Genomic DNA, 16,029 nt, shown 5'->3' with positions numbered 1-16,029 from the left:
CGGAGGCAGCTCACGTTTTGTAGGCCTGGTTTTCGCACGAAGAAAGAGGAGGGATCACTCTGGGCAGTCCATTATATATGGGCCACGGGACTAGGAGTGGCTACTGAGTGTACAGGGACTGCTGGGAGTTGTAGTATTTGAGTATCGTTGGAAAAGTTTCTATTTGAATTTTATTTTTGAAAAATTAAGATAAAATTTCTGCTATGGGCATTAATAAAGAAAGATTAATGCATAAGATATGAGCCTCCTGTCTTCATATAACTAATATTTTCCGTCACAAGCTAGGAAAATCTCGATTTATATCCTGTATTATACTCCAGAGCTGTACTCACTATTCTGCTGGTGAGATCACTGTGTACATACATTACATTACTTATCCTGTACTGATCCTGAGTTATATCCTGTATTATACTCCAGAGCTGTACTCACTATTCTGCTGGTGAGATCACTGTGTACATACATTACATTACTTATCCTGTACTGAACCTGAGTTATATCCTGTATTATACTCCAGAGCTGTACTCACTATTCTGCTGGTGAGGTCACTGTGTACATACATTACATTACTTATCCTGTACTGATCCTGAGTTATATCCTGTATTATACTCCAGAGCTGTACTCACTATTCTGCTGGTGAGGTCACTGTGTACATACATTACATTACTTATCCTGTACTGACCCTGAGTTATATCCTGTATTATATTCTGTACTCACTATTCTGCTGGTGAGATCACTGTGTACATACATTACTTATCCTGTACTGAACCTGAGTTATATCCTGTATTATACTCCAGAGCTGTACTCACTATTCTGCTGGTGAGGTCACTGTGTACATACATTACATTACTTATCCTGTACTGATCCTGAGTTATATCCTGTATTATACTCCAGAGCTGTACTCACTATTCTGCTGGTGAGGTCACTGTGTACATACATTACATTACTTATCCTGTACTGATCCTGAGTTATATCCTGTATTATACTCTAGAGCTGTACTCACTATTCTGCTGGTGAGATCACTGTGTACATACATTACATTACTTATCCTGTACTGATCCTGAGTTATATCCTGTATTATACTCCAGAGCTGTACTCACTATTCTGCTGGTGAGGTCACTGTGTATATACATTACATTACTTATCCTGTACTGATCCTGAGTTATATACATTATTATACCCCAGAGCTGCACTCACTATTCTGCTGGTGAGATCACTGTGTATATACATTACATTACTTATCCTGTAGTGATCCTGAGTTATATCCTGTATTATACTCCAGAGCTGTACTCACTATTCTGCTGGTGAGGTCACTGTGTACATACATTACATTACTTATCCTGTACTGATCCTGAGTTATATCCTGTATTATACTCTAGAGCTGTACTCACTATTCTGCTGGTGAGATCACTGTGTACATACATTACATTACTTATCCTGTACTGATCCTGAGTTATATCCTGTATTATACTCCAGAGCTGTACTCACTATTCTGCTGGTGAGGTCACTGTGTATATACATTACATTACTTATCCTGTACTGATCCTGAGTTATATACATTATTATACCCCAGAGCTGCACTCACTATTCTGCTGGTGAGATCACTGTGTATATACATTACATTACTTATCCTGTAGTGATCCTGAGTTATATCCTGTATTATACTCCAGAGCTGTACTCACTATTCTGCTGGTGAGGTCACTGTGTACATACATTACATTACTTATCCTGTACTGATCCTGAGTTATATCCTGTATTATACTCTAGAGCTGTACTCACTATTCTGCTGGTGAGATCACTGTGTACATACATTACATTACTTATCCTGTACTGATCCTGAGTTATATCCTGTATTATACTCCAGAGCTGTACTCACTATTCTGCTGGTGAGGTCACTGTGTATATACATTACATTACTTATCCTGTACTGATCCTGAGTTATATACATTATTATACCCCAGAGCTGCACTCACTATTCTGCTGGTGAGATCACTGTGTATATACATTACATTACTTATCCTGTAGTGATCCTGAGTTATATCCTGTATTATACTCCAGAGCTGTACTCACTATTCTGCTGGTGAGGTCACTGTGTACATACATTACATTACTTATCCTGTACTGATCCTGAGTTATTTTTATACTTTATTATTATAAATCATCACACACAAACAATGAAATTCCTCAGAAAGAAGTTGATGCTAAAGAAATATAAACAAAGTAATAAGAATGTTCCGGGAGTCGGGCTTTATACATAGAGACGCGGCCGCCCCACTCCTCCGTCCTGTCACCTGTGGATCTCAATCACATCAGGATCTTTGCTAGCTGTCAGTGAATTGAGGCAGGAAGCTCACACAGCGGAGGGTTTGTTGCAATGTCTGAGTGTAGCTGCAGATCAGGAGGGTCATGTGACTTGGAGCACTGTATTGTGGGGCTCCTCCTCTTTATACTCCATCACCAGGACCCGGCCACCATGCTGGAACAGAAGCCTTCACACTGATTGGAGCTCCGCCTCCTAATATCTTAAGCTCCTCCCCCACATGGGCGAGTCTGAGAAGTGCCAGTCCCAGTTCCTCCACTCCTGTCCTGTACCTGCCGGCCGACTTCCCCGATGTTGTGGTGATCTCCGCCCCCTCGCAGTCAGCTGATGACGGCGAAGAAAGGCGCACAGGTACCAGGCGCTTACGGATGACACCGGTGTGATGAGTCCGCGCCGTCAGCTCCTGACCAATGTAACAGCCCTTAGAAAAGCTGATCCCATTCATATAGACCAGGTTAGATTCCAGTGGTAACGCAACGTTGGGGGGCAGGTCCTTCACCCCCTCCGCAATCCCTGCAAGAAGTCACAGACACATGACTGATCACATGACCAAATGACATCATAACAGCCATACAAAACTGATCACCCATAATGATCCTGTACTCCAGTCACCTGCAGAGCTGCACTCACTATTCTGCTGTAACACTGTGTCTTATCTTTCAGAGCTGTACTTACTATTCTGCTGCTACATGACTTATGCTCCAGTCACCTCCAGAGCTGCACTCGCTATTCTGCTGAAACATCTTGTCTTAAAGGTGTACTCCGGTGGAAAAACAATTTTTTTTTCTTTTTTAAATCAACTGGTGCCAGAAAGTTAAACATATTTGTAAATTACTTCTATTAAAAAATCTTAATCCTTCCTGTATTTATTAGCTGCTGAATACTACAGAGGAAATTCTTTTCTTTTTGGAATGCTCTCTGATGACATCACTAGCACAGTGCTCTCTGCTGAGTGGTGCTAACCCCTGAGCCACCATGCTGCCCTTAGCATATATCTGCTATACATGGCTGCTAAAATGGACAGAGATGTCAGCAGAGAGCACTGTGCTGTGATGTCATCAGTGTCCCAAAAAGAAAGGAATTTCCTCTGTAGTATTCAGCAGCTAATAAGTATTGGAAGGATTAAGATTTTTTTTAATAGTAGTAACTTACAAATACGTTTAACTTTCTGGTTCCAGTTGATTTAAAAAAAGAAAAAAAAAAATAGTTTTTCCACCGGAGTACCCCTTTAACCCTCAGTCACTTGCAGAGCGCTGCACTCACTATTCTGCTTTTCTAACATGTCTTTTCCTCCGGAGCTGCACTCATTACTTTGTATTTGGTTAATGTTAGAGTAGAATAGTCTACAGCTCTGGAAGTGATTGGAGTATAAAGTATCAGGTAACAGCTCCCGAGGATACAGGGGGGGGGGGGGTCACAGATATATACACCCAGTATACGCACCGTGCTGGTATCTGTAGCGGTTGTACTCCCAGACACTTCCGAGCTCTGTCCCCTGCAGTAAGTCTCTGACATCCCGGCCAGTCTCTGCCACCAACCTGCATCCCATCAGGGGCCCCCGGGGGTCAGGGACACAGAGCAGGGCCCCTGGGAGCACCTCCTGTACAGGATCCTGCGTATCCTTGATGACGGCCCAGACGGACAACTCCGGGCAAAGACGCAACTCCACCTTCTTCCTGATGTTGTAAACCTGAAGATGCCGCTGAATGGCGTCCACAGCCGTCGCATCGCACTCCAGGAGGAAGTCAGGTGACCCACCCTGCTGGCCTGGGAGCCTGAAAGAGAGAATAAGATGGAGTATGTATACGGATGGGGGCACCGAGGAGCGCTCCACCTGTATATATACTGTAAGAAGATCTGTGTATATATGGGGGCACCGAGGAGCGCTCCACCTGTATATATACTGTAAGAAGATCTGTATATATGGGGCACCGAGGAGCGCTCCACCTGTATATATACTGTAAGAAGATCTGTATATATGGGGGCACCGAGGAGCGCTCCACCTGTATATATACTGTAAGAAGATCTGTATATATGGGGGCACCGAGGAGCGCTCCACCTGTATATATACTGTAAGAAGATCTGTATATATGGGGGCACCGAGGAGCGCTCCACCTGTATAATATATACTGTAAGAAGATCTGTATATATGGGGGCACCGAGGAGCGCTCCACCTGTATAATATATACTGTAAGAAGATCTGTATATATGGGGCACCGAGGAGCGCTCCACCTGTATATATACTGTAAGAAGATCTGTATATATGGGGCACCGAGGAGCGCTCCACCTGTATATATACTGTAAGAAGATCTGTATAAATGGGGCACCGAGGAGCGCTCCACCTGTATAATATATACTGTAAGAAGATCTGTATATATGGGGCACCGAGGAGCGCTCCACCTGTATATATACTGTAAGAAGATCTGTATATATGGGGGCACCGAGGAGCGCTCCACCTGTATAATATATACTGTAAGAAGATCTGTATATATGGGGCACCGAGGAGCGCTCCACCTGTATATATACTGTAAGAAGATCTGTATATATGGGGCACCGAGGAGCGCTCCACCTGTATATATACTGTAAGAAGATCTGTATATATGGGGGCACCGAGGAGCGCTCCACCTGTATATATATACTGTAAGAAGATCTGTATATATGGGGGCACCGAGGAGCGCTCCACCTGTATAATATATACTGTAAGAAGATCTGTATATATGGGGCACCGAGGAGCGCTCCACCTGTATATATACTGTAAGAAGATCTGTATATATGGGGGCACCGAGGAGCGCTCCACCTGTATAATATATACTGTAAGAAGATCTGTATATATGGGGCACCGAGGAGCGCTCCACCTGTATATATATACTGTAAGAAGATCTGTATATATGGGGGCACCGAGGAGCGCTCCACCTGTATAATATATACTGTAAGAAGATCTGTATATATGGAGGCACCGAGGAGCGCTCCACCTGTATAATATATACTGTAAGAAGATCTGTATATATGGGGGCACCGAGGAGCGCTCCACCTGTATAATATATACTGTAAGAAGATCTGTATATATGGGGCACCGAGGAGCGCTCCACCTGTATATATACTGTAAGAAGATCTGTATATATGGGGCACCGAGGAGCGCTCCACCTGTATATATACTGTAAGAAGATCTGTATATATGGGGGCACCGAGGAGCGCTCCACCTGTATATATATACTGTAAGAAGATCTGTATATATGGGGGCACCGAGGAGCGCTCCACCTGTATAATATATACTGTAAGAAGATCTGTATATATGGGGCACCGAGGAGCGCTCCACCTGTATATATACTGTAAGAAGATCTGTATATATGGGGGCACCGAGGAGCGCTCCACCTGTATAATATATACTGTAAGAAGATCTGTATATATGGGCACCGAGGAGCGCTCCACCTGTATATATATACTGTAAGAAGATCTGTATATATGGGGGCACCGAGGAGCGCTCCACCTGTATAATATATACTGTAAGAAGATCTGTATATATGGGGCACCGAGGAGCGCTCCACCTGTATATATACTGTAAGAAGATCTGTATATATGGGGCACCGAGGAGCGCTCCACCTGTATAATATATACTGTAAGAAGATCTGTATATATGGAGGCACCGAGGAGCGCTCCACCTGTATAATATATACTGTAAGAAGATCTGTATATATGGGGGCACCGAGGAGCGCTCCACCTGTATATATACTGTAAGAAGATCTGTATATATGGGGGCACCGAGGAGCGCTCCACCTGTATAATATATACTGTAAGAAGATCTGTATATATGGGGGCACCGAGGAGCGCTCCACCTGTATAATATATACTGTAAGAAGATCTGTATATATGGGGGCACCGAGGAGCGCTCCACCTGTATAATATATACTGTAAGAAGATCTGTATATATGGGGGCACCGAGGAGCGCTCCACCTGTATATATACTGTAAGAAGATCTGTATATATGGGGGCACCGAGGAGCGCTCCACCTGTATAATATATACTGTAAGAAGATCTGTATATATGGGGCACCGAGGAGCGCTCCACCTGTATAATATATACTGTAAGAAGATCTGTATATATGGGGCACCGAGGAACGCTCCACCTGTATATATACTGTAAGAAGATCTGTATATATGGGGCACCGAGGAGCGCTCCACCTGTATATATACTGTAAGAAGATCTGTATATATGGGGGCACCGAGGAGCGCTCCACCTGTATATATACTGTAAGAAGATCTGTATATATAGGGGCACCGAGGAGCGCTCCACCTGTATATATACTGTAAGAAGATCTGTATATATGGGGGCACCGAGGAGCGCTCCACCTGTATATATACTGTAAGAAGATCTGTATATATGGGGGCACCGAGGAGCGCTCCACCTGTATATATACTGTAAGAAGATCTGTATATATAGGGGCACAGAGGAGCGCTCCACCTGTATATATACTGTAAGAAGATCTGTATATATGGGGCACCGAGGAGCGCTCCACCTGTATATATACTGTAAGAAGATCTGTATATATGGGGGCACCGAGGAGCGCTCCACCTGTATATATACTGTAAGAAGATCTGTATATATGGGGCACCGAGGAGCGCTCCACCTGTATAATATATACTGTAAGAAGATCTGTATATATGGGGGCACCGAGGAGCGCTCCACCTGTATACTGTAAGAAGATCTGTAATATATGGGGGCACCGAGGAGCGCTCCACCTGTATAATATATACTGTAAGAAGATCTGTATATATGGGGCACCGAGGAGCGCTCCACCTGTATATATACTGTAAGAAGATCTGTATATATGGGGCACCGAGGAGCGCTCCACCTGTATATATACTGTAAGAAGATCTGTATAAATGGGGCACCGAGGAGCGCTCCACCTGTATAATATATACTGTAAGAAGATCTGTATATATGGGGCACCGAGGAGCGCTCCACCTGTATATATACTGTAAGAAGATCTGTATATATGGGGGCACCGAGGAGCGCTCCACCTGTATAATATATACTGTAAGAAGATCTGTATATATGGGGCACCGAGGAGCGCTCCACCTGTATATATACTGTAAGAAGATCTGTATATATGGGGGCACCGAGGAGCGCTCCACCTGTATATATATACTGTAAGAAGATCTGTATATATGGGGGCACCGAGGAGCGCTCCACCTGTATAATATATACTGTAAGAAGATCTGTATATATGGGGCACCGAGGAGCGCTCCACCTGTATATATACTGTAAGAAGATCTGTATATATGGGGGCACCGAGGAGCGCTCCACCTGTATAATATATACTGTAAGAAGATCTGTATATATGGGGGCACCGAGGAGCGCTCCACCTGTATATATACTGTAAGAAGATCTGTATATATGGGGGCACCGAGGAGCGCTCCACCTGTATATATACTGTAAGAAGATCTGTATATATGGGGCACCGAGGAGCGCTCCACCTGTATAATATATACTGTAAGAAGATCTGTATATATGGAGGCACCGAGGAGCGCTCCACCTGTATAATATATACTGTAAGAAGATCTGTATATATGGGGGCACCGAGGAGCGCTCCACCTGTATAATATATACTGTAAGAAGATCTGTATATATGGGGCACCGAGGAGCGCTCCACCTGTATATATACTGTAAGAAGATCTGTATATATGGGGCACCGAGGAGCGCTCCACCTGTATATATACTGTAAGAAGATCTGTATATATGGGGGCACCGAGGAGCGCTCCACCTGTATATATATACTGTAAGAAGATCTGTATATATGGGGGCACCGAGGAGCGCTCCACCTGTATAATATATACTGTAAGAAGATCTGTATATATGGGGCACCGAGGAGCGCTCCACCTGTATATATACTGTAAGAAGATCTGTATATATGGGGGCACCGAGGAGCGCTCCACCTGTATAATATATACTGTAAGAAGATCTGTATATATGGGCACCGAGGAGCGCTCCACCTGTATATATACTGTAAGAAGATCTGTATATATGGGGGCACCGAGGAGCGCTCCACCTGTATATATATACTGTAAGAAGATCTGTATATATGGGGGCACCGAGGAGCGCTCCACCTGTATAATATATACTGTAAGAAGATCTGTATATATGGGGCACCGAGGAGCGCTCCACCTGTATATATACTGTAAGAAGATCTGTATATATGGGGCACCGAGGAGCGCTCCACCTGTATAATATATACTGTAAGAAGATCTGTATATATGGAGGCACCGAGGAGCGCTCCACCTGTATAATATATACTGTAAGAAGATCTGTATATATGGGGGCACCGAGGAGCGCTCCACCTGTATATATACTGTAAGAAGATCTGTATATATGGGGGCACCGAGGAGCGCTCCACCTGTATAATATATACTGTAAGAAGATCTGTATATATGGGGGCACCGAGGAGCGCTCCACCTGTATAATATATACTGTAAGAAGATCTGTATATATGGGGGCACCGAGGAGCGCTCCACCTGTATAATATATACTGTAAGAAGATCTGTATATATGGGGGCACCGAGGAGCGCTCCACCTGTATATATACTGTAAGAAGATCTGTATATATGGGGGCACCGAGGAGCGCTCCACCTGTATAATATATACTGTAAGAAGATCTGTATATATGGGGCACCGAGGAACGCTCCACCTGTATATATACTGTAAGAAGATCTGTATATATGGGGCACCGAGGAGCGCTCCACCTGTATATATACTGTAAGAAGATCTGTATATATGGGGGCACCGAGGAGCGCTCCACCTGTATATATACTGTAAGAAGATCTGTATATATAGGGGGCACCGAGGAGCGCTCCACCTGTATATATACTGTAAGAAGATCTGTATATATGGGGGCACCGAGGAGCGCTCCACCTGTATATATACTGTAAGAAGATCTGTATATATGGGGGCACCGAGGAGCGCTCCACCTGTATATATACTGTAAGAAGATCTGTATATATAGGGGCACAGAGGAGCGCTCCACCTGTATATATACTGTAAGAAGATCTGTATATATGGGGCACCGAGGAGCGCTCCACCTGTATATATACTGTAAGAAGATCTGTATATATGGGGGCACCGAGGAGCGCTCCACCTGTATATATACTGTAAGAAGATCTGTATATATGGGGGCACCGAGGAGCGCTCCACCTGTATAATATATACTGTAAGAAGATCTGTATATATGGGGGCACCGAGGAGCGCTCCACCTGTATACTGTAAGAAGATCTGTATATATGGGGCACCGAGGAGCGCTCCACCTGTATATATACTGTAAGAAGATCTGTATATATGGGACACCGAGGAGCGCTCCACCTGTATATATATACTGTAAGAAGATCTGTATATATGGGGGCACCGAGGAGCGCTCCACCTGTATAATATATACTGTAAGAAGATCTGTATATATGGGGCACAGAGGAGCGCTCCACCTGTATATATACTGTAAGAAGATCTGTATATATGGGGGCACCGAGGAGCGCTCCACCTGTATAATATATACTGTAAGAAGATCTGTATATATGGGGCACCGAGGAGCGCTCCACCTGTATAATATATACTGTAAGAAGATCTGTATATATGGGGGCACCGAGGAGCGCTCCACCTGTATATATACTGTAAGAAGATCTGTATATATGGGGCACCGAGGAGCGCTCCACCTGTATAATATATACTGTAAGAAGATCTGTATATATGGGGCACCGAGGAGCGCTCCACCTGTATATATACTGTAAGAAGATCTGTATATATGGGGCACAGAGGAGCGCTCCACCTGTATATATACTGTAAGAAGATCTGTATATATGGGCACCGAGGAGCGCTCCACCTGTATAATATATACTGTAAGAAGATCTGTATATATGGGGCACCGAGGAGCGCTCCACCTGTATAATATATACTGTAAGAAGATCTGTATATATGGGGCACCGAGGAGCGCTCCACCTGTATAATATATACTGTAAGAAGATCTGTATATATGGGGCACCGAGGAGCGCTCCACCTGTATAATATATACTGTAAGAAGATCTGTATATATGGGGCACCGAGGAGCGCTCCACCTGTATATATACTGTAAGAAGATCTGTATATATGGGGCACCGAGGAACGCTCCACCTGTATATATATACTGTAAGAAGATCTGTATATATGGGGGCACCGAGGAGCGCTCCACCTGTATAATATATACTGTAAGAAGATCTGTATATATGGGGCACCGAGGAACGCTCCACCTGTATATATACTGTAAGAAGATCTGTATATATGGGGCACCGAGGAGCGCTCCACCTGTATAATATATACTGTAAGAAGATCTGTATATATGGGGGCACCGAGGAGCGCTCCACCTGTATAATATATACTGTAAGAAGATCTGTATATATGGGGGCACCGAGGAGCGCTCCACCTGTATAATATATACTGTAAGAAGATCTGTATATATGGGGGCACCGAGGAGCGCTCCACCTGTATATATACTGTAAGAAGATCTGTATATATGGGCACCGAGGAGCGCTCCACCTGTATAATATATACTGTAAGAAGATCTGTATATATGGGGCACCGAGGAGCGCTCCACCTGTATATATACTGTAAGAAGATCTGTATATATGGGCACCGAGGAGCGCTCCACGTGTATAATATATACTGTAAGAAGATCTGTATATATGGGGCACCGAGGAGCGCTCCACCTGTATATATACTGTAAGAAGATCTGTATATATGTGCACCGAGGAGCGCTCCACGTGTATAATATATACTGTAAGAAGATCTGTATATATGGGCACCGAGGAGCGCTCCACGTGTATAATATATACTGTAAGAAGATCTGTATATATGGGGGCACCGAGGAGCGCTCCACCTGTATATATACTGTAAGAAGATCTGTATATATGGGGCACCGAGGAGCGCTCCACCTGTATATATACTGTAAGAAGATCTGTATATATGGGGGCACCGAGGAGCGCTCCACCTGTATAATATATACTGTAAGAAGATCTGTATATATGGGGCACCGAGGAGCGCTCCACCTGTATATATACTGTAAGAAGATCTGTATATATGGGGGCACCGAGGAGCGCTCCACCTGTATATATACTGTAAGAAGATCTGTATATATGGGGCACCGAGGAGCGCTCCACCTGTATAATATATACTGTAAGAAGATCTGTATATATGGAGGCACCGAGGAGCGCTCCACCTGTATAATATATACTGTAAGAAGATCTGTATATATGGGGCACCGAGGAGCGCTCCACCTGTATATATACTGTAAGAAGATCTGTATATATGGGGCACCGAGGAGCGCTCCACCTGTATAATATATACTGTAAGAAGATCTGTATATATGGGGGCACCGAGGAGCGCTCCACCTGTATAATATATACTGTAAGAAGATCTGTATATATGGGGGCACCGAGGAGCGCTCCACCTGTATAATATATACTGTAAGAAGATCTGTATATATGGGGGCACCGAGGAGCGCTCCACCTGTATATATACTGTAAGAAGATCTGTATATATGGGGCACCGAGGAGCGCTCCACCTGTATATATATACTGTAAGAAGATCTGTATATATGGGGGCACCGAGGAGCGCTCCACCTGTATATATACTGTAAGAAGATCTGTATATATGGGGCACCGAGGAGCGCTCCACCTGTATATATACTGTAAGAAGATCTGTATATATGGGGCACCGAGGAGCGCTCCACCTGTATAATATATACTGTAAGAAGATCTGTATATATGGGGCACCGAGGAGCGCTCCACCTGTATATATACTGTAAGAAGATCTGTATATATGGGGCACCGAGGAACGCTCCACCTGTATATATACTGTAAGAAGATCTGTATATATGGGGGCACCGAGGAGCGCTCCACCTGTATATATACTGTAAGAAGATCTGTATATATGGGGGCACCGAGGAGCGCTCCACCTGTATATATACTGTAAGAAGATCTGTATATATGGGGCACCGAGGAGCGCTCCACCTGTATAATATATACTGTAAGAAGATCTGTATATATGGGGCACCGAGGAGCGCTCCACCTGTATAATATATACTGTAAGAAGATCTGTATATATGGGGGCACCGAGGAGCGCTCCACCTGTATATATACTGTAAGAAGATACAGAACCTTCCACCCCCCCATGCAGAGATCATTTCCCCACCCCCCATGCAGAGATCATTTCCCCACCCCCCATGCAGAGATCATTTCCCCACCCCCCATGCAGAGATCATTTCCCCACCCCCCATGCAGAGATCATTTCCCCACCCCCCATGCAGAGATCATTTCCCCCCCCATGCAGAGGTCATTTTCTCCCCCCCCATGCAGAGGTCATTTTCTCCCCCCCCATGCAGAGGTCATTCCCCCCCCCATGCAGAGGTCATTTCCCCCCCCATGCAGAGGTCATTCCCCCCCCATGCAAAGGTCATTTCCCCCCCCCCATGCAGAGGTCATTCCCCCCCCCCATGCAGAGGTCATTCCTCCTCCCCCCCATGCAGAGGTCATTCCTCCTCCCCCCCATGCAGAGGTCATTTCCCCCCCCCCATGCAGAGGTCATTTCCCCCCCCCATGCAGAGGTCATTCCCCCCCCATGCAGAGGTCATTCCCCCCCCATGCAGAGGTCATTCCCCACCCCCCATGCAGAGATCATTTCCTCCCCCCCATGCAGAGATCATTTCCCCCCCCATGCAGAGATCATTTCCCCCCCCCATGCAGAGATCATTTCCCCCCCCATGCAGAGATCATTTCCCCACCCCCCATGCAGAGATCATTTCCCCACCCCCCATGCAGAGATCATTTCCCCACCCCCCATGCAGAGATCATTTCCCCACCCCCCATGCAGAGATCATTTCCCCACCCCCCATGCAGAGATCATTTCCCCACCCCCCATGCAGAGATCATTTCCCCACCCCCCATGCAGAGATCATTTCCCCACCCCCCATGCAGAGATCATTTCCCCCACCCCCCATGCAGAGATCATTTCCCCACCCCCCATGCAGAGATCATTTCCCCACCCCCCATGCAGAGATCATTTCCCCCCCCATGCAGAGGTCATTTTCTCCCCCCCCATGCAGAGGTCATTTTCTCCCCCCCCATGCAGAGGTCATTCCCCCCCCCCCATGCAGAGGTCATTCCCCCCCCCCCCCCCCATGCAGAGGTCATTTTCCCCCCTCCCATGCAGAGGTCATTCCCCCCCCCCCCATGCAGAGGTCATTCCCCCCCCCATGCAGAGGTCATTCCCCCCCCCCATGCAGAGGTCATTCCCCCCCCCCCATGCAGAGGTCATTCCCCCCCCCCATGCAGAGGTCATTTCCCCCCCCATGCAGAGGTCATTTCCCCCCACCCCCCCATGCAGAGATCATTTCCTCCCCCCCATGCAGAGATCATTTCCTCCCCCCCATGCAGAGATCATTTCCTCCCCCCCCCCATGCAGAGGTCATTTCCCCCCCCCCATGCAGAGGTCATTTCCCCCCCCCCATGCAGAGGTCATTCCCCCCCCCATGCAGAGGTCATTCCCCCCCCCCCCCATGCAGAGGTCATTCCCCCCCCCATGCAGAGGTCATTTTCTCCCCCCCCATGCAGAGGTCACTCCCCCCCCATGCAGAGGTCATTTCCCCCCCCATGCAGAGGTCATTCCCCCCCCCCATGCAAAGGTCATTCCCCCCCCCCCCATGCAGAGGTCATTCCCCCCCCCATGCAGAGGTCATTCCTCCTCCCCCCCATGCAGAGGTCATTTCCCCCCCCCCATGCAGAGGTCATTCCCCCCCCCCATGCAGAGGTCATTCCCCCCCCCCATGCAGAGGTCATTCCCCCCCCCATGCAGAGATCATTTCCCCACCCCCCATGCAGAGATCATTTCCTCCCCCCCATGCAGAGATCATTTCCCCCCCCATGCAGAGATCATTTCCCCCCCCCATGCAGAGATCATTTCCCCCCCCATGCAGAGATCATTTCCTCCCCCCCATGCAGAGATAACCCCCCCCATGCAGAGATCATTTCCCCCCCCCCATGCAGAGATAACCCCCCCCATGCAGAGATCATTTCCCCCCCCCATGCAGAGATCATTTCCCCCCCCATGCAGAGGTCATTTCCCCCCCCCCCATGCAGAGGTCATTTACCCCCCCCCCATGCAGAGGTCATCCCCCCCCCATGCAGAGGTCATTTCCCCCCCCCATGCAGAGGTCATTCCCCCCCCCCATGCAGAGATCATTTCCCCCCCCCCATGCAGAGGTCATTTCCCCCCCCCCATGCAGAGGTCATTTCCCCCCCCCCATGCAGAGGTCATTCCCCCCCCCATGCAGAGGTCATTCCCCCCCCCATGCAGAGGTCATTCCCCCCCCCCATGCAGAGGTCATTTCCCCCCCCCCATGCAGAGGTCATTTCCCCCCCCCCCCATGCAGAGGTCATTTTCTCCCCCCCCCATGCAGAGGTCATTTTCTCCCCCCCCCCATGCAGAGGTCACTCCCCCCCCCCATGCAGAGGTCACTCCCCCCCCCATGCAGAGGTCACTCCCCCCCCATGCAGAGGTCACTCCCCCCCCCATGCAGAGGTCATTCCCCCCCCATGCAGAGGTCATTCCCCCCCCATGCAGAGGTCATTCCCCCCCCATGCAGAGGTCATTCCCCCCCCATGCAGAGGTCATTCCCCCCCCCCCCATGCAGAGGTCATTCCCCCCCCCCCCATGCAGAGGTCATTCCCCCCCCCCCCCATGCAGAGGTCATTCCCCCCCCCATGCAGAGGTCATTCCCCCCCCCCCCATGCAGAGGTCATTCCCCCCCCCCCCATGCAGAGGTCATTCCCCCCCCCATGCAGAGGTCATTCCCCCCCCCCCCATGCAGAGGTCATTCCCCCCCCCCCATGCAGAGGTCATTCCCCCCCCCATGCAGAGGTCATTCCCCCCCCATGCAGAGGTCATTCCCCCCCCCATGCAGAGGTCATTCCCCCCCCCATGCAGAGGTCATTCCCCCCCCCCCCATGCAGAGGTCATTCCCCCCCCCCCCATGCAGAGGTCATTCCCCCCCCCCCCATGCAGTGATCATTGAGGGGGGGGGGGGCGGGGAAATGACCTGCATGCAGAGGTCATTTCCCCCCCCCCCCCATGCAGAGGTCATTTCCCCCCCCCCCCATGCAGAGGTCATTCCCCCCCCCCCCCCATGCAGAGGTCATTCCCCCCCCCATGCAGAGGTCATTCCCCCCCCCATGCAGAGGTCATTCCCCCCCCCATGCAGAGGTCATTCCCCCCCCCCCCCATGCAGAGGTCATTCCCCCCCCCCCCATGCAGTGATCATTGAGGGGGGGGGGCGGGGAAATGACCTGCATGCAGAGGTCATTTCCCCCCCCCCCCCATGCAGAGGTCATTTCCCCCCCCCCCATGCAGAGGTCATTTACCCCCCCCCCCCCATGCAGAGGTCATCCCCCCCCCATGCAGAGGTCATTTCCCCCCCCCATGCAGAGGTCATTCCCCCCCCCCATGCAGAGGTCATTCCCCCCCCCATGCAGAGGTCATTTACCCCCCCCCCCCCATACAGAGATAATAGAGGTCCCCACACTCCCCCCTCTCTCTCCCTCCGTAATTTCTGCTGAGACTTGTAGTCCCCGAGCATTTTCTATCAGTTATAGCTGTAGACTCCTGCCCAAAATAACCATGGCGGGCGCGCATACGTGCCCAGTCTG

At 48.2% G+C, this 16,029-nt stretch overlaps 1 protein-coding gene across 1 annotated transcript; it reads right to left on the bottom strand.

The window, feature by feature from the left end:
- Positions 1-2,124: 2,124 nt before the first annotated feature.
- Positions 2,125-4,308, bottom strand: IBA57 (iron-sulfur cluster assembly factor IBA57; the record flags this gene model as incomplete). Its single annotated transcript, XM_056552291.1, has 3 exons — positions 2,125-2,830; positions 3,761-4,151; positions 4,210-4,308. Coding segments are annotated over 3 exons (879 nt in total), but the record flags the coding sequence as incomplete, so codon positions are not given.
- Positions 4,309-16,029: the final 11,721 nt, after the last annotated feature.

This window comes from Hyla sarda, unplaced genomic scaffold (genome assembly GCF_029499605.1).
Source record: "Hyla sarda isolate aHylSar1 unplaced genomic scaffold, aHylSar1.hap1 scaffold_1511, whole genome shotgun sequence".
Lineage (NCBI taxonomy): Eukaryota > Metazoa > Chordata > Amphibia > Anura > Hylidae > Hyla > Hyla sarda.
Note: the sequence above shows the minus strand (reverse complement) of the source record. Positions and strands in the feature narration are given on the sequence as shown.